Raw genomic sequence first — 24,128 nt, forward strand, 5'->3', positions numbered from 1 at the left:
TGAGTGGGAATTTCTCACTCAATGTTTTGCAATTTCTGATCCAGAAAACTCTTCTAGGTTTTCAGTAGGACGTTGATTGGACTTACTGTGTCACGTAAATCCCTCTCATACCCCAGCCACTGTTACAAAAATAAAAGATATGCCAGCACCTCCACTTCACATCTCAGCCTTAAAGGACCTCCGCATTCAGATTTGACACTAGAGGCATCTGTAAAGTTTTAGAAGAGGGAGTTAGAGAGGCGGGGGGAGGGTAGACTTCGATGGGAACGGCTGTTGTGAGAATCGCTGACTGCGCAAAAGCAAAGAATTGGCAGCTATAGTTCCTGTAAGGGTTTATAGTCCCGAAAAGCCACAGAAGGTAGCGGTGAGGAGATGGGACCCACTGGCTCGCACTCACAAAGCTGTGGAATGCACCGTCAGAGTTAGTGATTCAAGTACTTAATGTGAAGAGACATCTTCAAGCACTTCACAGAAATGGAATTCCAGACAAAAATCGACATCAAGCCAAAGAAGGAGATAGGAGGAATGATTAAAAGCTTGGTCAAAGAGATGTGCTTTAGGGACGGTCTTAAAGGAGACAGAGATTGGAGAGGTTTCAGGAGGGAATTCCGGAGCTTAGGGCTTAGACTGTTGAAGGCACAGCCACCAGTAGTGGGACGTAGGGAGTGGGGGATGCACAAGAGGCCAGATTTGGAGCAAAGCATAGATCTCGGAGGGTTATAGAGTTGGAGAAGGTTACAGAGATAGGGAGGGGCCGTGGCCATGAAGGGATTTAAACACAAGAATGAGAATTTTTAATCTGGGGCATTGGAGGACCGGGAACCAATGTAGGTCAGCGAGGACAGGGGATATGGGTGAGCAGGAATTGGTGTGGGATAAAATAAGTGCAGCAGAGGTAATTGCTCGAGTGGAGGATAAGCACCAACATGGACAGCTTGGGCTGAATGGCCTGTTTCCATGTTGTAATTTCTACGTAATTCTGTGTAAATCTGCATTATCGAGGTGGATGTCACTGAGAGCGTTTGGGGGGTGGCCCGCGGGGAGAGTTTTATCACCTGGATTGGATCGACATGGGGAGTCGGGAGTGTAACGTGCATTTCTAGAATATAAAATGCCCCAAGGCATTTTACGGAGTAAAGTGCAGAGCAGGAGGTGGGATGAGGGAAGTCCATCAGAGGGAAAGTGACTTCAAATATTGAGGGAGAAATTTTTGTTTCAGTTGAGAGGATTTAAAGATTAATGCCACCTTTTAACCCATTCACCAGCGCACACAACGCATCCCTTTCCAGATGGCATTCACCCAGATTTCTGTCGGCTTTGCTGCATCCGTAATCATTTAAAGGGGAACCACTGCCGGATGCATTATTTTCCTGATGAAACATTTCATTTCATGTTCTCGCCCTCTATTAGTTTTCTTCCCTTTTCTCCAATCCTATGAAAACGGCACTAATTCCATAGCTCTTGGGATCATCACCCACTTTCTGATCTAGCACCAGAACATTGCAGTCAACTTTCGAGGGGGGAGTTTTCCAACTTTATGCTGCCATGAGGGAGCCCCAGTTACTGGGAGCCCACGCTGCAAGTTTAGGTGGGCACTGCTCATGATCCTCTGACCACCTGCCCCTTGGCACTCCATATCGGAAAGTTATGCCCCACTCACCCAAATTTCCAATAAGCGCTCCCAGGAAGTGCTACCGTGAGCACCAAATACCATCGAATGTCTGCACGGCTCCATAATATCAGCAGTTATATGTTCAATGTCTACATAAAGAAATTGGATATTTGAAAATGAAATTATTGTAATTTGTTTTGCTCAGTAGGAACTATACTTGATACTGTTAAGAACTTGCCTCCATGTACCACCTTATCTTGTACTCAGGATGTTCTAAAGTGCTTCACAGCCAATGAATTACTTTTGAAGAGCAGTCACTGTTGTTGTGCAGGCAAACACCGTACCCAATTCGTACCCGGCAAGGCCTCACAAATAGCAGTGAGTTCATCTGTTTTTGGAGGTATTGGTTGAGGATGAACGTTGGCCAGGACACAGAGAACTTCCTGCTCTTCTGCAAATAGTGCCATTGGAACTTGATTACCGAGCTCAACAGGTAGATGGGACCTCGGCTTAATGCCTCATCCAAAAGACCACCAACAATGCAGCACTCCCCCACTATCGTACTGGGGTATCCTGGAGTGGGGCTTGAACCCATCTAACTCAGAAGCGAGAGTGCTACCAACTAAGCCAATTCAGGACTTTTATATCTTGCCGTACAACTCCGATACAAGTGCAGTGTAAATTGAGTAAGCTGTGTACCCAACATAGCAGAAGTGTCATGTGCTGTGTGATCCCTCTCTCACCTCTAGCCTCCAACCTCTCTCTGACACAACTTTCCTGTCTCTATTTTATTGCTATTGCTACGGTCTGTGCACTACTGCATATTCTTTCCTTGCTCCTTCTGATCTCTAAATAGTCCATCCTTCTCACTCTTCCTCCTCCTTACATCCTGAGTTAGAATCAAGACTAAATGCACTATCTTCTACTGGAACGCATTCTAAGGACTTCCAAATCAGAGAACTATTCACTTCTATCAATCTTCCCTTTGTACTACAATCTTTAAGCTTTTAAAACCCAACCTTGGCATTACCTGATCAATGTCACATGATATATCGCGTCTTCCCTTTTGAACCTTGATGTTCTACAACATGGGGTTTGACCCTTCGTCATGGGGTTTGACCCTTCGTCATGGGGTTTGACCCTTCGTCATGGTTTCTCATTTTTTATAAATGGTGATGAATAAGCAAATACCAATTTGGTTGATGCCTCAAATGCTGCAACAAGCTTCTAAAAGGCTCAAATAACCCCACGATTTATAAGTCTCCTGGCAGATAGATCCCAGATCATATATATATCATGCCAAGCTTTACATGTTGGGTTTTTCATGATGAGCTGGTGCAGTTTATAAACAAGTCAATATCAGATTTTTGTGTTCAATGATATGATAAAACTTTATTAACAGAAACTTTAGACATTGATACGAAATAATTAAAAACCACATCACTGTCCACACAGTATCGAAAAGGCAGGTGTGTTCCTTAAACCACCATATATTGAAACCCAGGGAATATGCTTCAGAGCCTGACAGTTTACATAATCTTTGGTTTAAGACGGAGGGTTTCTCCATTTGACAAAATATGGAAACATATTAGTGGGTATTTTTCAGTGTTTAGTATCATCCATTAATATCACCTTTAGGCCTTTGTATGTTAGTCAATGCTATGTGCGAGCGTTAGGACTGTGGATGAGAATAAACTACTGCAAGCAGATGTTGATGCGATGGGGGAATGGGCCCAGTGTTTTGTCAAATGGTATCCAGCTTGGATACATGTAGTGTCACGTATGTGGGCAAGACCAACACCAAGTATACTTACTCTCTACAGAGTACAGAATTGAAGTCTGCTGAAAAAGAAACAGATCTTGGCGTCACAGTATATAATCCTTTCACGAGCAATGCTGTGAAGTGATAGCCAAAGCAATCAGGGTATTAGGTTGCATCGCCAGGATTCAATATAAAATAAAACACACCATTTTGCCCTTCTATAAGACTTTGGTTAGACCTCACTTAGAATATGGTGTCCAGTTTTGGTCCCCTCACATGGTGGGCGATATAGAGGCTTTGGAATAGGTTCAGAGAAGGGCCACAAGAATAAAACACCTTAGTTCCCCAGATAGGCTTAAAAAGCTAGGCCCATTTACTTTAGAGATGCATGGACTCTGGGGCAATCTGATAGACGTGTACTAGACTGCATTCATATTGACAAATTATTTCAATTAGATAGAATAGGGAGAACCAGGGGTCATGCGTGTAAGTTACACAAGGGCAGAACTAGGTTAGATGTCTACTCCCAGAGGATGGTAGACCTGTGGAACAAGCTGCCAGCTTGTGTGGTAGGTGGAATACTAAGTAATATAAATCATGGACAATGTGGTGTGCTGGACTCATTTTGATTGCCTAAGGGAGTCAGAAAACAATTATCCAGATTTTTTTCCCCCTAAATTGGACTTGGATTTTTAAAATCTGTTTCTTGCCTCTCCCAGATTACATAGATGCTGGTGTCGGAGGGGTGGGGGGGAGGGGGGCTGTCAATGAATCACGATGCTTAAGGCATTACGACTGTGTGGGGCTCAATGGACCAGAAGGTCTTTTCATGTCCATCACTTTTGTATGTAGCATTTGGGGGAAATCGAATTGGCTCAGTGGTTTAGAGTGCTGTCCTGTCCTTGTTGAGACCATCAGATAAAACCCAGGCAGAAGGTGCAGACTAGGTAGTCTTGTGAGCTATAATACTTTCATTTCAAGTGAAGGACTCAAGTTTAAACATAGCCCAGGCAGAACGTTAGATAGTGTAACGTAGAAGAGCACTGTCCTTGCACCTCCAACACCCAGGTTCAAATACAAACTAGACAGGTCACCTCTCTCAAATGAGGATTTGGCAGCGCAATGGATAAGAAAATTGTTCACGCTGCTTGTCTAAGATGCAAGTCCCAAACTGAATATTGAGAGACTGGAGCAATGTTATCCAGGCCTTGCCAAAAACCCGATCCCTCCTCCCCACCTGTTTGCTCAGTTTGAATTTCAATGTTCTGTTTGATCCTGAGCTATGCTTCAAAGCCCACTTCCTGTCCATCACCGAGACCGCTTACTTCCATCTCCACATCATCCACCCCTGCCCCATACCTCACCCCCCACTGAAATCCTCATCCATGTTTCTGCTACCTCCCGACGTGACTTCTCCAGCACTCTCTTCATTGGCTTCTCCAGTCTGCACAAGCTCCAACCTGTCCAAAATTCAGTCACCTCCATCCTGTTCCTCAACAGGCCTCCCTGTCTATCACCCCTCCCCGCAATCCTCAATCCCTTCTAGGGTCTCGCTTCAACCCCCCGTCTACAACCTCTGCTCCTCCAGCCCTGTATGCCATCCTTTACTCTTTGGTCCTCCAATTCCAGTTTCTTGTTCATCCCCACTCCCTCTGCTCCATCAATGGTGGCAGACTAATCAGCAGTCTTGGCCTCCCTAACCTCCCACCTTGCTAATTCTCTCCCTGCCTTTAAAAGCTTCCTTAAAACGTCTTTGTCAAGCTTGTTTTTCTGTGCTTTCTATTCAAAAGACAAATGTGAGTTATTGCTCAAATCCAACCCAAAGGTAACAGGTCACTTGCCATAATGATTTGTTCGAACGTTAGCGCAGTGCCTGATTAATTGCCTCTAAAAGGGAGGATTTCCTCTGACTGCAAATTGGTAGCAAAATCCTAAACTCATTCATAATAAGCACAGCCATGATTTCTCTACAAATAATGCAGCGAAATGGTGCTCCCCAGTCTTTAACACATTTTAAAACCTCTTTCAGCACGGTGCCTACACTACTTTTCCTTTGAGTGCAACACATACATGAATCATTTCTGTCACTAATTTCATCAGTACGATTGACTCTTGGGTAAACCAATTTCTCAGCCAAGTACATTTTGGATCCAAACACAGAATTCAAATCACAAGATAATTACAGATAAGGAAGGCCCTTTGGCCCATCTTAGTTCATCCATCCAGAATGACCCTAATGTTCCCCCATTGCGGCATCCAACTGGTTTTATTCTGTGCCCCTAGTTCTACTCTTGTGACTTAGTTTAAAGGAATGTACAGAGAGAGATAAACACAGAGAGAAATTGAAAGAGAAAGACAGAGACTAAGAGAGAAAGACAAGAGACTAAGAGAGACAGACAAGAGACTAAGAGACAAAAGAGAGAAAGAGAGAGATGAAGAGAAAAAGAGAAACAGAAACACAGTAAAGGGACAAAAAATCCAATGGTCCAAACTACTTCCCTCCCCCCATTCACTGCCAAGATTAGAAAGCCAAATTACTTCCCATTCCCCCTAGAGAATAAGAGACAAAAACAGAAAAATATAGACTGAGAGAAAGATAGACAGGCAGTGAGACATGAGAGAGACGTATACAGCCGGACACAGACAGAGACACGCTGAGAGACAAAACAAGGATAGAGGCATACAGAGACAGAAAGAAACCAGGAAAAGAGGGCAAGATTAAGATTAACTTCTGTTAGATATTCACGTAACCGATGTCAGGAAAACCCTGCTAGATTTTCCACCTGACCAGCTCCCCACTATTCACCTTGTACAGTCACCAGTGACCATCATTTTTTTTTAAAAGAGTCCTTACTTTTACCCTCTTTCCCCAAGTTTGAGATTTAGCTGGCTGTGCTTTTTGCTGTTCTTTTTTTTAAATCGAAAATACCATTGTGCCCCTTTATCTCATTGGAAACATAGCTCCCCACTCGCATCAGCTCACTGAGAATGCAGAACTTTCCAGCTGAATCTTCTCTCATCCACCCACTATCCCCCCCACCCGCTGCTTATGGCCTAATCTTTCACCCCCTTCCCATTCTCGGACATTTGCACTGTCTGCATATCTGCCCAGATTTTTTGAGTAAGCAAGTGGGCACCAAGTAACTGGCAGCTCTTAGTGCAGGTGGTTTAGTCACAATTCTCAGCAGAAAGTCTCTTATTTCAGGTAGTTATTAGTACAATCACAGAAATACCAGTACTACACAAGTTAGTCCTACATTCAGGTAATTGCTGCGCACACACAACTTGCCTTAAACCTACACTTTAGTGATCAAAACAGTTTATTGGAAACATGTAATTAAAAACAGTGACAGTTTATTACCTCAACACGTAACACAAGTTGTACCTCACAAATAATACGGTACTCGTCACTTCCCCTTGACATTCATTATATAACCCAATGGAAAGCCAGCAAGGTGTTGGCTGCAATTTTTCTTGGCATGGGCTTAAATTTTGTACTCGATGCAGGATTATACGCAAGTAACCTTTGACTTTTTGACCTTGCTCATGACGATGAACTTGTCCTCTGCCCCGCACTCTATGCTGGTTACCTGTCTGATTGGACACCCCCCTCCCCCCACCCCCAACCAGGCACTGGAGGGACATGTGCTGATTCATAAATGGGAGAAGGAATGAGAACCACTGTTCACTTATGATAACTTTGACCAACTCTTCCCAAAGTCTTCCGTCTTCCTTTCACACAATCACCAAGTTCAAATAAGCAGATCCATGAAAGTTCAGTCTCTTGCCAATCCAGATGCCAAGCTCGAGTACTTTTCAAGGCACTTTCTCTCAAGTTTTTTTTTTGTGTGTGGTATTTCTTTACAGTTACTGTGTTGTACATTCATCAGGAATGGATTGAATTGAGATCCAGCTGCCTCTAGTCTCCAGAGCGTTGAGTGATGAAATCTGAACAATCGAGCAAACTTTGCTATGATGCCACACGGTGCCAGCTTTAACAAGCGAGAGGCATGAAGTGTAGCAGCAAGTCCCAAAGTCACCAACACCTTACTACAAGGGCAAACAAAAAGGAAAGTAGAGAAAGTCTCACTAGAGCATCACCTTCTTCAGAAACTCTCCAAATCTTCAATTAACCCTTTTCAGCCCATATATTTCCAAAGGTAAAACAATATGTAGGTCACTCTATCTACCATTTGGAGTAACTCAACGGTGTTGACTCTGAGACAGCAATGCCAAGCGCACATCGGCAAGGTGCGAGGCTGTCCAAGGGCACTGATTCAAGAGACCGAGATGAGTATTTGGGCTTCAGTTACAGGGATGTTTTATCAACTTCCCCATTTATGATGCCACCTTGCACTTTGAAACGTTGGCAGTATTTGGATTATGTGAGCCACAAAGGGTTAAAAACTCTTGGCCTGCCAGCAAACCCTTATCGCCGCACTGTCAGTCTTCAGTCTCCTAGGGCAATGTTCATTTTGCAAAACATATCTTGACAGAGTTGGAAAAAGGGAGGGACACTCCTGAGGCACTAAATGCATCTATCATGAATCCAAAAGGAACAGAACAAGCCTCCCAAGACCTAGGTGATTGCTGGCAATCCTAATAAGCCCTAGTACTTATTATTGCTATCCATAGCCTTGAATATAAGAAGTAATTCCTACACACTAGAATGTAAAGTGATGGATGTTAGTGGCATAGTGGTTTCAATAGTGAGAGAAGTGTCTTTTCACTCAGTGGTTCATGTAAACGTCGTGCAGAGAAGGTTGGTGCAAGATACACCGACTGGGCATCACTTCAGTCCTTGCCATCACTCCCAGAATTGTTTTATCAATTGTTTTCCTTTCCCTTTCCTCCAATCACTGCACAACAGCGCTGCGGGGGGCCCTTTCAGCGCGTGGCAGGTCGTGCGTTCTGCGATTCCTCCCCTTCCTCACCTCCTGCAGGTGCTTCCACTTGGTCTGCAGGTTACGGGCCGAGGTCCGCTTGTGCTTCGGCTGCTTGGTCCTCCGCCTCCACACCTGCTCGCAGATCTCGTCCACCGTCTTCAGGCTCGGGTGGTCGACGAGCTGCAGGAAGTCGCGGTACCACACCTTCTGGTTGGGGAAGGACGCCGGCGGAGACGGGCCCCGGCCTCGGGCCGGGTCCTTGCGGAGGAGCTCGTCGGCCTGCTCCAGGCCGATCACCTCCAGAGAGATGTGCATGAGGGTCTGGGTGAAGTCGTGTTCCATGGAGTGGCAGAAGAAGGAGCCAGCGTTCTTCCGCTGGATGGTCCGCAGCAACAAACCTCGCTCGGTCTTGATGATGTGCTCGTCTAATCGAACCTGCAAAAATAATAAAACACAACAACGTGACTAGGGAACAGCTTCTCCCAACGAGTTAGAACAAAACAACATTCAATCCTAGCTTTCTGTCCTGTCAGCTGTCTTGTCTTTAAGTTTTTACATAATTAGATTCACCTATTTGCCTCTGTAAAAAAGTGTCCCAAATAATGAGGTGAGGAGTCTTGAAAAAGATTTTAAGAAATCTGCTTGTATCAATAAGGGGAGATTTAATAGAGGTGTTCAAAATTAATAGGGGTTTTCATAGATTAACGAGGGAGAAACTGTTTCCACTGGCAGGAGGGTCAGTAACCAGAAGACACAGATTTAAGATAATTGGCAAAAAATCCAGAAGGGAGATGAGGAGAATTTTTTTAACACAGCGAGTTGTTGTGATCTGGAACGCACTGCCTGAAAGGGCGGTGGAAGCAGATTCAATAGTAACTTTCAAAAGGGAACTGGATGAATACTTGAAAAGGAAAAATTTGCAGGGCTATTGGGGAAAGAGCAGGGGTGGTACTGAAACTAATTGGATAGTGCTTTCAAAGAACCAGCACAGGCATGATGGGCCAAATGGCCTCCTTCTGTGCTGTATGATTCTGTGAAAAGGGCTGCACTACAATCCAATTAAATCCAACTGAAAAATAGATGGGAATCTAGTCTAGGAGAAGCCAGAGTGGTTGCTAAGCAGATGATGTCAGGATAGGTTAACCCCTTTTTCTAAACGAATGACTAGCCCTCCCAACTGGTTAAACTAGGCTGCCAGGCAATCATTTATTTGAAATTCATTTTTGTTGGACAGCAATCACTTACCCAATGTAATAGTAGGCTTTGCAGAATGATTTAAGTGCATGGGATGTTTGTAAATGGAGAGACCAATCCTTACAGTCACCTGGATATTTGCACATTTAATAGAAATGGCCCAATTTAGACACTGGGAAGAGGAAAAACAAAGTGAAAGACAGCAGAATGAAAGGGATATAAATACAGGGAGAACCACTGAAAGAGACTGGAGAATAGAGGTAGAGAGAAGGAATGATAGACAGAATGGTAGAGACAGAGATCAAGAGAGATGGAGAGATACAGTGTGTGATAGAGAGATAAAGGAAAATAGAGAAAGACAAATAGAAAGAGCGACAGGTTAAAAAAGGTGATAGAGAAAGTGATAGAGAGAAGAAGAGAAAATTAGAGATCGAGAGATAAAGGGAAATGGAGAGGAAGGAAGAAGGGACACTGGGAGAAAGGAGACACAAGAATTGAAAGGTAGGAAAAAAATGGCACAAGGAGTTAAGTGAAACAGAAAGAGCCAAGACCAGTTGCAAGATAATGAGATGGAGGTCAAGTGGACGAGGTCTTGGGACTGAGCAGAAAATCCACATAAGGGAGCAGGAAATGTCTGAAATTCTGCTGGATTGCATTTTTATTTCTGTTCAGTAAACGAGGTATGTTTTCACCTCTAGGAGTGCATATAGGAACAGGAGTAGGCTATTCAGCCCCTCGAGCCTGTTCCGCCATTCAATGAAATCATGGCTGATCTGCATCCTAACTCTATCCACCTGCCTTGTTTCCATATCCCTTAATACCCTTGGCTAGCAAAAATCCATCAATCTCAGATTTGAAATTATTAATTGAGCTAGTATCTACTGCTTTTTGTGGGACAGAGTTTCACACTTCTACCACCCTTTGTGTGAAGAAGTGTTTCCGAACTTCTATCTTGAATGGCCTGGCTCTGATTCAAAGGTTATTTCCCCTTGTCCTAGACTCCCCCAACACCGGAAAAAGGTTCTCTCTATCTACCCTATCAATTCCTAAAATCCTAAAAACATCAATCAAATCAGCCCTTGACTTTGTATATTCCAGGGAATACAAGCCTATTTTATGTAATCCCTGCTCATAATCTGTCCCTTGGAGCCCTGGTAACATCTGCACTTCACTCCTTCCAAGGCCAATATATCCTTTCTAAGGTGCGGTGCCCAGAACTGTACAAAACTCCAGATGTGGTCTCACCAGGGCTTTGCACAGCTGCAGCAAAACCTCCTCCCCTTTATATTCTAGCCCTCTGGTTATAAAGACTATAGAAAGATATACCAAAAAGAAAATAATGCAGCCTACAGGTTTGAAATCCGATCGGTATCTGGGAATGCTGGCCGGGTTAGTTGTTTTTTGCGTACAAACATGGAGGATGTTTCCCATTCACTGATCCCCATTAAAACCTTGTGAGTTGAGTGTACCTCATCTTTTGGACCTCCAGAACGTCTCTGGAATGTCCAGGTGACCTGGGCTTGCAGGGATTTGGGGATGCACTCCAGAAACGTGCTGCTTCCCTCCACTCCATACAGCTTCTTTTCTGTTACCCTGTGACGATGGCGATCTGTTAAAAAAAAAAGTGTCAGAAGTAAACACAGTGACACAATAGAATCTAACAGCGTGGTACCCCACCCTGACTCAGTTAAAGCCACCTTGCTACTCAGTCTAATGCCCTCTACACAGCATGAACAGCGGCAAAGGCAACCACATAGTGAAAAATGGCCTGGTGCAGTATAGTCAAGAGTCATTGAAAGCCTGAGGGTGAAAGGTTGTCCCACTGGCGCTTAGCAATGATTACGCTGTTGTGAAGCGCCATGGGACGTTTTACTAGGTTAAAGGCGCTATATAAATGCAAGTTGTTGTTGTTGATAGGAATGGGCTCAATGACATAATTGCTGCAGTAATGTAAAAGGAGTAGAAAGGGAAACAGCCAGCTCCTTGCAGCTTGGCGTCTGGCGGTAAACGGGCTCATCTGATGCAGACTGTAGAGGGGGAACCGCCCAGAGTTCCTGCACCCGATCGCTACTCATTGACTCTCATTGGAAAGCTCAAATGTACGGATGTCCAAGTGAGCACAGGACCTGTGAGCTGTGATCCCCTGCCAACCCTCACTGTAGACGCTCACACATGGAGGGCAATTTTAACCCAACCCGCCCGTCGGGAAACTGATGGGATTGGGTGCAAACGCTGGATTTACACCCCGTCCAATTTTACTTCCCATTGAAGTCACTGGAGAGTAATATTGGGCGGGGTATAAAACCAGCATTCCACCCCATCCCCGGGGTTTCCCACCCGGCGAGTTAGGTTAAAATTACCCCCCCCGCCCCCGAAGAATAGGCACTTGGGTCAAGGAAGCGGAGGGCTGCCCGTCGGACTCTACCCCCTGCATGAGTCCGAGCCTTTGGAACAAGAGTGAATTGAAGAGGAAATTAAATTATTTTAAGACCAGCAAATGAATATTACTTTAGAAGGTAGGCAATAAGGACTTCACGTTTACTCATATCAGTCGCCCCAAAGGAACAGCTTGCCATGCGCAGAACTGAACTGTAATCAATCCTTACATAAAAGAAAGAAACCCTTGCATTTATACAGCGCCTTTCACAACCTCAGGACGTCCCGAAGCGCTGTACAGCCAATTAAGTACTTTTTAAAGTGTAGTCACTGTTGTAATGTAGGGAAACGCAGCAGTCAATTTACGCACAGCAAGATCCCACAAACAGCAATGTGACCATGACCATATCATTTTATTTAGTGATGTTGGTTGAAAGATAAATATTGGCCAGGACACTGGAAGAACTCCCCTGCTCTTCTTCGAAATAGTGCCATGAGATCTTTTACATCCACCTGAGGGGGCAGACGGGGCCTCGTTTTTAACGTCTCATTGGAAAGATGGCACCTCCGACAGTGCAGCACTCTCCTCAGTACTGCACTAGAAGTGCCAGCCTAGATTTTGTGTTCAAGTCTCTGGAGTGGGACTTGAACCAACAATCTTCTGACTCAGAGGTGAGAGTTCTACTCACTGTTCCTGAACTCCAATCTAGAACAAGATGATCTATTTATATAAACGCACCTCCTGAACACAGAGTGTTAGGATCTCCATTCCTCACATCCTGACGCCGAAATCGCCTGTGAAGAGACACGGACATTAGGAAAACTTGGCCTGTCTCGTAGAAATGTCTTCACACAATTAATTACTTTCTGAAGTGCAATGATTCGTTATGTAGGCAAATGCGACAGCCAGTTTGCACACAGCCAGGTCCCACAAATAGCAACTGAATGGATGACCAACCAATCTGCATTTGGTGGTGTCGGTTGAAGGAGGAATGCTGGCCAGCGGGAGGACTCCCTGCTCTTCTTTCAAAAACTCCATGGGATCTATGATGTCCACCTCAACCACCAGAATAGGACCTTGGTTTACCGTCTCACCCAATGAACAAACGTCTAACAATGAAGTGCTCCATCGGCACTGCACCAAGACTGTGTGTTCAAACCTTGACATGGGGCTCCAACACACAACCTTCTGGCCTAGAGGCAGGAGCACTACCAGCAGAGCCAAACTGACACATTTCAGCAAAGTGAATGACTTTCCAATATTTGTGATCAATTCTATAGAAATTTAAAATGGTTTTAAAATGGAAAGATGGATGGCAAAACCTCATTTAATGCCAGTGTCCTGAGGGCTATTTGTTCCCTCACTGCTGCCGTATGCAACGTGCCATCGAAATACATTTTCAGGCTATGCTGGTAAGCAGGGATGGAGCATTTTCCATTAGAGTCCATTGCTTTAAGTGCAGGGAGGAACTTTGCTTTCCTGCAAGAATGTTGCCTTCTGAGCCACAAGCCTATCAGCACAGTGGAACAGTTCAAGAAGAAGGCTCATCACCACCTTCTCAAGGGCAACTTAGGGATGGGCAATAAATGCCGGCCTCGCCAGCGATGCCCACATCCCCAGAATGAATAAAAAAGGAGAAACTTCCAGATGTATCACTGGATCGGTCCAGGATATAGAACATCTAGGAAATTAGGGAGTTAGTTGGAACCTCAGTATTGACTGACAGAAATGTGCCATCCTTTGTCATACTGTATACTTAAGGATACTGCCTCCCTACAGGAACGCCTGCTACAGTCACTACTTTGCAAAACGCAAATAAGAAATTGTTCAGATTGTTAATGAATCTCTGCAGTAGCTGACCAGATTCAAGGATGGGACACAATGGGATGTGGTTTTATATATTAAAAAAACATCTTGGATTCTGTTAACATGATGGGGAATTATATATAGTTGCTTGAAAAGGAGGAGATTGAAAAGGCATGGGGAGCAAGCAGGAGAGTGCGATTAGACCAGGAGGCTCAGGTGAAGAAAAACACTGGCCAAATTGTAGAGAGTTTTGTTTTGGAGCCCAGGAACTGAAACGGCTTGTCTCATTTCAACTAAGAACCTTGTATCTAGCAGAGTGGGACTTTCATCCCTTCAGTCTGGTTTTGGCTCAAACCCAGGCCTCTGAAGTGAAAGGAGGCGACTGAGGGGGGGCTTCAAGAGATAATAAACGGCATAGAAAAGGTAAATCTGGAACACTGCTTCAAGCTAAGTCTTGACAACAGGACAAGGAGGAACAGGTTCAAACTGGCAGGAGGCAAATTCAGGAAATTCTTCACACAAAGAGATGGATGACAAGCGTCCCCCCATCACAGTAACCGATTGTTTCTGAAATAATTCAAGTGCTTTTGACTCCGTTACCCTATCCAGAAGTACGGAGGCCTGTAATCATTTAAGAAACAGTTGGATGCTGTAATAGGATCTTTCTAAACTAGAATGGCCTCCTTCATCGGTGTCTACCTTGTGATAGTACAGTCGCCTCCTGTGGCAACAGGCCCCTCCCCCCGCCCTCTCTATTTACCTTTTTGTGTTTGCCAGGTATCTGGTGCAGGTGTTTCCATCCCAGGCGCAGTATGGGTCCCGTGCCAAGCAACACTCAGCACATGCCTTCCCGTAGATGCTACAGCGCTGCAAGGATAGCTGGGATATTGCTGTGTCCGAGCCAATATACAGCTGTTGCTGTTTAAAAACAAAACACAGACAGACATCTGTAAAGATTAGGGACGGGAATGGTTTTACCCGCAGTTATAAATATCAGTACGATTCAGATAATTTCAGAACATTTGTGTGGAAAAATACCAGCGGAAATCAGATTTTCACTGCAATGATTTCAGTCAAAGTAACATCAGTTGATTTTCTTGTCCCACAAAAATACTCAATCCCTGGGAAAAATATGTAAAGATTTTATGCAGATTATGTGTGTGATTGCCAAGGGTTCCTCATTTGTGCACGATGCTCTTTAATTCTCCGCCTCTCTACCTCTCTCTCCTCCTTTAAGACACTCCTTAAAACCTACTTCCGTGACCACCTGTCCTAATATCTCCTTATGTGGTTCGGTGTCAAATTTTTCTGATTACACTCCTGCGGAACGTTTCGCTAAATTAAAGGCGCGATATAAATGCAAGTTGCTGTTGTTTTTATATATTGTTCGTCCCCCGACTAATTTTCTTCTTTCCTCCTCTGTGGTCATGGACGCTTGCTGGTTCTCCACGAATGCTGGATGACCTCAGGCACCTTGCTCGATTGGGCCATTCATTTGGCGTGACCTTTGACAGCGAGTGTCAACAGGCAACATGATCTGTCTTCGCCTGATGCCCTGCATGTCCCATCAGGGGTCAATGGATGGCGAAAAGGAGCAGAAAAACCCTGGTTGATTTCTCTTGACTGGTGCAGGGCATTAACAACACCAACTTGCATTTGTATAATGCCTTTAATGTAGTAAGACGTCCCAAGGCGCTTCAAAGGAGCGATTTTCAAACAAAATTTGACACCGAACTACATAAGGAGATATTAGGACAGGTGCTTGGTCAAAGAGGTAGGTTTTAAGGAGCGTCTTAAAGGAGGTAGAGAAGCGGAGAGGTTTAGGGAGGGAATTCCAGAGCTTAGGGCCTAGGCAGCTGAAGGCACGGCCGCCAATGGTGGAGCGATTAAAATCGGGGATGCGCAAGAGTCCAGAATTGGAGGATCGTAGAGATCTCGGAGGGTTCGGAGATCTCGGAAGCTAACTGTTGGGCCCCAACGCTGAAATTAACCAATCAGCAATTGAAACTGCGATCTACCTAACCTTCTAGTGCATTCACCCATAAAGCTGTGGTGCATGCTCAATTTGCATTGCGGTTATAACTAGAATCTCCTCTCCTGTTCTGTAAAATTGTGGCCTCTCAACATTGAGACTTCTCAACTCAGTCACAGTAACACAACGCACAGTAAACTATACTTGGCTTCACATATTGTGACCTACACTCACCATCCTGCTTTCAACAGGAAGATTATTATCACAAGTCTCCAGACAGCCTTTGTGAGTTTACTATGAGGGATTATTTGCTCTGCTCGCTATGAATCAGCAACATTGCAAACACAGTATGATCACTCCCTGTGGCTGTTTCGAGGGAAATTGCAAACATGTTCCTTTGGAAAGCATTTAGAGCTTCGCCAGAGATAACACCTAAAAAGAGGTCACCCCGCTTTGCTTATGGTGTCATTAACACACAAACAATCAGAAAAAATCTCTCTCACCCCCACCCCCACCCCCCAACATCCTCAAGAGAAAGTCAAGTTGAAGAAAGCCTTTGTTCAGCATTTGGCTTCTCATTTACCACAAGTTGCTGAAGTACCTCACAATAATTCAACGTGAGACGGAGCTACCTGCAAGATCATTAGACGTATTAATGCACGTAAACCTGGGCAACTGCCCTGATATCACGCCCCCTAATCTTCAGTTTTCACTCATGCATATTAATACACCTCTTTAACAGTTGTACTTAAAATGTCCAACAGATGGGGTCTCCCTCCCTATATTATACATTTAAATTATACAGATTGACAGAATTTCCATACTCTGTGCCACTTTCCCCATCAAACAAGAATCCAGAGTGTTTAAATTCCAAGTGATGTTACACCATTACTTTCATTCAAAAATATAAATGTTTAAATACACAACTAGCATTTATATAGCGCCTTTAACGTAGTAAAACGTCCCAAGGTGCCTCGCTAGAAATCTTAAAAACAGTTTGAACAGTCAAGTACTCCCGCGACACTTTACTCCCCCTTTTAACTATATAATGCCCCAAGTCCGTCCAAGACCGAATGTCGCTTCCATATATGGGGAGGTTCTCCCGCAATCCTGGATAGTGTACGAGAAAGATCCCTGAAAACTCTCCGTGTGACACTAAATGACTTGACTGAGATGGAGGGCCTTTAATCTACTCCCAAGCCTCGGCCAATACTGCCCTTGAGCTGCTAAGAAAGTGCACAAAATTGGTGCAAAGTGGTTCATTTCTGGTCTGCAGAGTCACTTAAAAGCAAATCACTGACTGAACATCAAGGCAGCAAAAACCTAGCGGCCAGCAAGCTGGAATAGTGCCCGCCAGGAAACCTTCTGCACTGACCCCAGCACTGGGGCGAACGCCAAAGGGGCAGAAAGCCAATGATTGCCTGCATGAACGGAGGGTGGAGGGGGGTGTCGCTGGATCCCCTTGAAAGCAAGTTACAGGGGGCTCCATGGCCTCCGCTGTAAGGAGGCTGCTTTTAAAAATTATAAGAACAAACCTCACTGCCAAACCTTCAGGGGTCCAGGCCACAATCCCACAATAGGTGGGCTCCACAGCTAGTAGTGGTGGAGGTACACCTGGTCTGACCAGGCACACCTCCACCAGGTCTCTCTGAAGGCCCAGGGGGTGTGGAAATTCCTGGCTTAGGGAGTCCCTCCCTCCCTCACACTCCCACCTTACAACAATAGCCTTGTTTGAGCCGGGCCGAGTCTTTGGCCCCAAAAGACCATCCAGATCCTTCTGTGTAAGGCCGAGACCTGCGTATCCAGGTCCTGGCTTAGATTCTGGCCAGGCTCCTGCCGAAGTTACAGCAGACATATACTGGAATGCCACTGGATTTTTGGAGCCCAGAACTCTTGCACAGCAGCAACTCATGGCCAAGGTTCTTAATTGTTCTCTCTCCTTTTCAGGCCTCTCGGACAACCATCAAACCCCAGACTTCACCCTATGGCACTTGCCAATTGAGAGAAACTTAACGACAACCTTTGAGAATACATATCCTCAAAATAAAAGTTCAGTTAAGATGCCGAACTTACTCTTTTTGAAGAGAGCTGCATACTAGTTATAGGTGCAGAGTCCTGAAATAGAAGAAACCAGTTAAGTCAGTATATGATCATCAACAATACAGTAGGGTGCTCCTCAAAAAACACTTTGAATGTGATCCAATCTAGCCTTTGGTTTCAGGACTCCCACCTCACTCTCGGTCATTCTAATGCATTTATGGCCTCAGAAACAGCCTACATTTGACTATTATAATGTACCTTTTCATACCCAATTGTCTCTGTTGTTTCTCCCAAGGTAAATTCTAACAGGTCAAACGTTTTTCTTTTGTAGGAGGTTGGATCGCGTGTCGGAAGATGGGTCGCGTGTCGGAAGTTGCGTCATGTGTGCACACCGCCGGTAGTGTATATGTCAAGTATATTATTACTGGGGCTTTAAGAATGGTCTAGAATTGTTGCATCCTATCTAGTTGTTTGATTGGTTTTATATTTGTCTAGATTACCAGAGAGAACATGTTCAGACTTTTCAGATTTCCAGCATCCGCCGTATTTTGCTTTTGAGAACATGTTCAAACCAGTTGTACAGTGATCCAATCTCTACAACCAGGAGCATACGTGTACTTATATTAATATGTGTCTCTACTAAAACCGACACACGTTACACCAACTTTCAAAATCCCACTTCATGGATTCATTCCGGATCACCATTCCTTCCAGCCACGGCTATCCAAAACGGGACATCCAAGCATATGTTCAAGGTATATTTGAGCGCATGTGAAGATCCAGGTGGAGGAACAAAAAGGTGATTTTTCATCGTTCTGGATCTTACCTTGAAGACCTGCAGTTCTTCGAGTAGCAGCTCTTCCATGTTCTGCCAGCTTTCCTTTGGCACCGAAATCACTTTCAAAACTGTCCCAATATCTAAGAACCCAAATGGAGAGAACAGATTGACGAACTGCAGCAGCTTCTCTTATTCAGCACACAAAAGATTGTTTAGAAGGCGCCTTGTTGTCGGCTAATAAAAACTATACCTGTCCCGATAAACATGACATCGTATCGCCCATCGCCTGCATCCACTCTGTCCACCACTATCTGAGTGAAGCTGTAGTCGACATTGGTCTTTATCAGGACTGGGCGGTGGTTGATGGGGTAGATGGGATTGTACATCAGAGGATGGTTACGGGCAAACAACACTACATCATCAGGAAACTCCTTGGTTGACTGAAAGCCCCCAAAGGTTTTGCTTGGGCACTGGAGAGAAAAAACAAGAGAGTCGACTGTCAGAACCTTTTGCATCTCAACCTTCAGGAACACGAGCGTGATAGCACTAGAGAAACCATTAATCTGGTGATAAGCAGCTTGTTAACATTCCCATGGCTCCAATGCAACAGAGTGCGGTTTGGTTACCCTTACTGGGGGAACTATGAAATTGGAATTACTACAAAACCACACATGAAGTCGTATACCTCAAGTTCCATATCATTATCATGCACACCCGTTTATCTAAATCATGCCTATTCTATCACTCCTGTTGTAAGGAAGGTGCGGTACTGGCCCATTCAAAGCAGGAAGGATCCCAGCTTCGAACTCTACTGAGTCAGTTGATCTCAGCTGGAATGGTGATTGGGGCATGTAATTGGCCTCAGGATCACTTGGTCAGGATGGGAGGGGAACTAGGATTCCTGCTCCTCATTGGTATCCAACGACCTGAAAAGTTCGAGTGTGTGGGTAAGGGCTGAGGATGGAGTTAGGCTTGGCCGCAATGTCCCACATGATCTAATAGGCCAGCAACAATTACCATCTGAGCCTACACATGAAGAATTTCCATTTGGATATGGTACTGAAGAACACCCATCATCCATGGCACCATATCCCAACATAAGTCAACACCTTCAGACGAAAAGGGGAGATACCAAACTCAATGGACAGATGCAACAATGACAACCACAACCTGCATTTATATAGCGCCTTTAACATTGAAAACATACTGGAGGGAGGGGGGAGACAAAAATTAATAAGAGTAGATAAGGGAATGGAATACTGAGGTTGGAGAAGTTAACCCCAAAGATCGAGCTGGACGAGTTGGTCACCAGGAGCACAGGTTGAAATGTTGGGGTTGCTGCTCTAGTTGTTGTGGTGGGAACTATCAGGAGAGGTTCATAGAGAGGCTGTGGGCTCCATCAAGCATTGGGCGAAGAGAGTTGTGGGAGAAAAGAATGAGGGACCATAGTGCTGGAAAAAGGGGAGATGGAAGGGGGCATCACTGGCCCAGAAATGGCCAAAAAAGAAGCGAGATCAAGGGGCTTAAGTCTGGAATGGCAGCCAGTATGAAAGTGCAAATGGACACAGAGACGAACATTAAATTACTTGGACCAGTAGCAGAGAGCTGGGCATGACAGGTTGGGTGCAGTTGAGAGTTGCTATCAACTGGTCTTTGACAAACTAGCACCATGAATCTGGCCTTTGCATCAGCTAAAACGGACATAAGCCTACCAGCCAAGTGATGCCGCTACACTAGACATATCCCCAGAGCGCACACTGTCAATAAGAGCTCAGAATTCATATCCTGGAGCAGACAAGGTTTCAACCCAACTACAGAAAGTGACCTCCTCCTTCAACTCCCCCTCAGAAAGAGGTGATAGAGGGAGTTAGATGAACAGCGTGACAGGATGGCAGGGTCAAGGCAAAGTTCACAGCAAAGCCAAGGCCGATTCAACCCAGGAAGTGTGGGCCATCTGACTGCAGGCTAGAGTGGAAAGCAAGTAGGCCAGCCTCTGAAGGAAGAAGCACATTAGAGGATCACCTTAATTGGTGCATCTAAACTGCTTCTCAATCTCAAATCATAGAATCATAGAAATTTATGGCACAGAAGGAGGCCATTTAGCCCATCGTGTCTGTGCAGGACTATTATCCAGACTCTCTTTTTATTGAGAAACCTATCTGAAGGCCTCAGTCACATAGTTCATTTAAAGGAGTAGTAGGAGAAAATGTAGTAAATCAAGAAGTAGGGTTGATGAGGGTAGAGTGATTGATGTTGTGTATCTGGACTGTCAAATGGCATTTGATAAAGTACAATATAATAGACTTGTTAGCAAAATTGAAGCCCTTGGGATTAAAGAGGCAGTGGCAGTGTGAATTTGAAATTGGCTATGGGACAGAAAGCAGAGAGTAGCGGTGAACGGTTGTTTTTCAGACTGGAGGGCAGTGTACAGTGATGTTCCCCAGGGGTCGGTATTAGGACCACTGCTGTTTTTGATATATATTGTTATCCTGGACTTGGGTATACAGGGCATAATTTCAAAGACTGCAGATTGCACAAAACTCCGAAATGTAGTAAACAGTGAGGAGGATAGTAAAAGATTTCAGGGAGACGTAGACAGACTGGTGAAGACTGAGGGAGCGAAGGAGTTCCACAGTTTTGAGTCCCTGGGAAAGAAGCAGTTATGTGATTACAACAGAGTGAGGATGCAGGATGAAGATTGAGGATGTGGCACAGTTGTACTCGGAGACAGGGTGAACAAGAGAGAAGAGTTCACATTTACTGGTGTTTCTCAATCCTCCTATCTTGCCGTGTTTGCCTATTTTGTCACCTTATCAAACCATGGTCTGTGAATGGATCAATAAGGGAACCTTTTCATTCAGAACGGCTTTGCCTTATATGCACTGCCTGCTTGAAGCCTACTTCTCACCAACTATGAAAAGACGAGAACAAGGAAGGTTTGAGGGAGACTGTTAAGTGCACAAGCCTTACAGATACTAATCGTCAGAAACGCAAGTACAATGGCACAAATTCCTTCTAAGTTCACTTAAAATACAGTTCCCTTTTAACCTCAACCTCTGAGGGTTTCTCTCCCTGATACCAGCACTTCCATTTTCCACACTAGCCATCGTTATCCATCAGTGTATCAGAGATTGACCAGTCCTGGGGAGGTTTGCTATTTGTGGACCTGAGACCCATCGGGATCTATGGTGAGGCAAAAGGGGAAACATCCAAGCCCCAGGGTCAGTGCAGAAATGGGGCACGTGGCAGATCCCCAGTGTCTGAGGACTCAGTTACGAGGACAACGTCCTCCTGGCCCCACAAAGGAAAGTACAAGACTTAGCTGTTTGGGCCTCTTTATCTTCCCAGTGGGTCCCAACTCTCTTCAGCCTGGCGAGAAAGCCACCCTGAGTTAAAATTGCAGCCGGGGCCCGATGACGTCATGGAACCCCGAGCTGCATATTTAAAGTAGGGCCCTGCCAGCTTAGCCGTCCGTCCAGAAGTTTGCATCAAAATCATGGTCAGTGGGTTCCAGGTGGCTCGAGCTCGGGTGAGTAAGATCATAACTGCCTTGTGTTTCCGCCGGGCAGGTTGGGATAAAATTGCCTCCAGAGCATCAGTTCAACATCTCATTATTCAAAAGGCAGCACTTCTAACAATGAAATGTCACCTAGATTGAATTATCAGCCTAGATTATGTACTCAAACCTTGGAGTGGATCTTAACACACCTTCTACTGACTCAAGAGGCACGAGTCCTACCCACTGAGTCAAGCTGACATCTGACTCTTTACTAATTGAAAATATCATTTGTGTACCCTGAAAGAATATCTGACAAAAGAACCAGCGGGGGGGAGATGAGGAGAATTTTCTTTTACTCAGCAAGTTGTCATGATTAGGAATGCGCTGCCTGAAAGGGCAGTGGAAGCAAATTGAATAGTAACTTTCAAAAGGGAATTGGATATAAACTTGAAAAATCTGCAGGGCTATGGGGGGAAAGGAGCAGAGGGAGTGGGACTAATTCGATAGCTCTTTCAAAGAGCCAGCACAGGCACGATGGGATGAATGGCCTCCTGTGCTGTAACATTCTATGAAAGGTTATATCTGAAAGACTGTACACAACATTGATTCTTCACACCTTTGAACAGTATAATCATGGTGGTTGGGTATAGCACCATTATGAAATTCATGACTGCCTTCACAATGAATTCATTCTGTTTGCACTACATTCAACAGGACCCTACCATTCCTGGACGAGGGTACGGCACTTTCCCCTGGTACGGTACCCACTGATAGTTTGGCCCCTCCTTGTGGGCGAAGGGTCCCAGGAAAGCTCTGCGGATGTCGTTCATGCTGTACACACATACAGCTGAGCCTTTGAACACATTACTGAAACAAATGGATTAAAGTATAAAAATAGTTAGTAACAAGTGGGGGCACATGACCAGAGTTAAAACTGCATAATTGGGAGTGTCACATTTAAAAAAATACTTTGCTCTGTCACATTTACACTGATGTGTTTCAGATATACCTGAATCTTTTGCACAACTGGACCTTAATACAGTGAATACCCAGTGTCCTGGTGTGTTTGTCAACCATTCTTCACGGGCGTGAGGGCAATCTGGCTGCGACATCTGTCACCCCATTGATAGGTAGGGTTAATTTGGCTAATCTAGCTGGCTAGGTGGGTGTCCCCCTTCCCTCATACCTCCATGTGCGTCCCTCTAGAAGCTCAGCGCTCGGTCGCAGAGGACGACCCCCTAGAAGAGGGCCGATCTGCCGGTCTAGGGTCTATGATGTAGCTACTCTCCTACTAGACTAAACCCCAAGACCATTTTTTTTTTAAAAAGGGCGGGGGAGTGGGACTCGCTGGATTGCTTTTACATAGAGCCGGCACGGACTCAATGGGCCAAATGGCCTTCTTCCATGCTGTAACCTTTCTATGATTCTATGTCCTGGTGTATGTACCAATCATAGTGTCTACTCCCCCACGTCCTGGTATGTGCATCAATCACAGGTGTAATGGACACATGGGGAAAGATGGTGTTATCCCAATACATCATTATCTACGATTGATTGTACATCCAATTGGTCCGGGTAGAAGTCTTACTTACAAACGCTGCAGGGCTGATACATTACGGCAGGAGTCTGCCAGAAGTCGGGAACTAGATCAGGACACGGTTTATTAAGTTACAACCGATTTCCAGGATGGCCTTTGTGGCAGTGGAGACTCCGTCCAGCCCTTTCAGGACTATCCACGTGGAGAGGGGAGAGCAAGGTGGTACTCTGAATGTCAAGAGTCCCCACTTCCTGGACTTTCGTAAAGACCCAGCCTGTGGTCAACGCTGGTGAGACCAGGCATATCGGCCGACCAACCGGTGATTGTGGGGCCCATGTGGTGGCCCATTCCAGGACGCCTGAAGATTAGTTATTTTTGAACGGAATGATTGTAAGGCGGCCTTCTTTGTAAAGTGGCTGCGGGGGCAACTTAGCTTTTCTTCCTGGGATGGCATGGCAATGCCCCGCCCCCAACGTCTTCCACTGGACTTCTGGCCATTTTGACCGGAGTTGGGGGAGAGGAGAGGTGGGAGGGGGGAGAGGTGGGAGGGGGGAGAGGTGGGAGGTTCCCCAGATGCTCTCCCAGCCTGCCGAGGGCATGTAAACCATTGCCCCCCCCCCCCCCCACCATGATCCTGTGTACTTTGGTTGGTTCAGCGGCAGAGG

The 24,128-nt window shown here is 45.2% G+C and overlaps 1 protein-coding gene across 4 annotated transcripts in view; it reads right to left on the bottom strand.

The window, feature by feature from the left end:
* Positions 1 to 2,976: 2,976 nt before the first annotated feature.
* sema3b (sema domain, immunoglobulin domain (Ig), short basic domain, secreted, (semaphorin) 3B) overlaps positions 2,977 to 24,128 on the bottom strand; it is a 294,532-nt gene continuing 273,380 nt past the window's right edge. For all 4 annotated transcript variants that reach the window (XM_067998440.1, XM_067998438.1, XM_067998441.1 and 1 more), the window contains 8 exons: positions 22,649 to 22,793; positions 18,678 to 18,897; positions 18,476 to 18,567; positions 17,683 to 17,724; positions 14,398 to 14,555; positions 12,570 to 12,625; positions 10,924 to 11,063; positions 2,977 to 8,695 (listed from right to left, as the gene is read on the bottom strand). In XM_067998440.1, coding sequence (XP_067854541.1) covers positions 8,231 to 8,695; positions 10,924 to 11,063; positions 12,570 to 12,625; positions 14,398 to 14,555; positions 17,683 to 17,724; positions 18,476 to 18,567; positions 18,678 to 18,897; positions 22,649 to 22,793 — 1,318 coding nt within the window. In that variant the 3' untranslated portion in view covers positions 2,977 to 8,230. The remainder of the gene's footprint in view (positions 8,696 to 10,923; positions 11,064 to 12,569; positions 12,626 to 14,397; positions 14,556 to 17,682; positions 17,725 to 18,475; positions 18,568 to 18,677; positions 18,898 to 22,648; positions 22,794 to 24,128) is intronic.

Source organism: Heptranchias perlo, chromosome 17, assembly GCF_035084215.1.
Source record: "Heptranchias perlo isolate sHepPer1 chromosome 17, sHepPer1.hap1, whole genome shotgun sequence".
NCBI classification, from domain to species: domain Eukaryota; kingdom Metazoa; phylum Chordata; class Chondrichthyes; order Hexanchiformes; family Hexanchidae; genus Heptranchias; species Heptranchias perlo.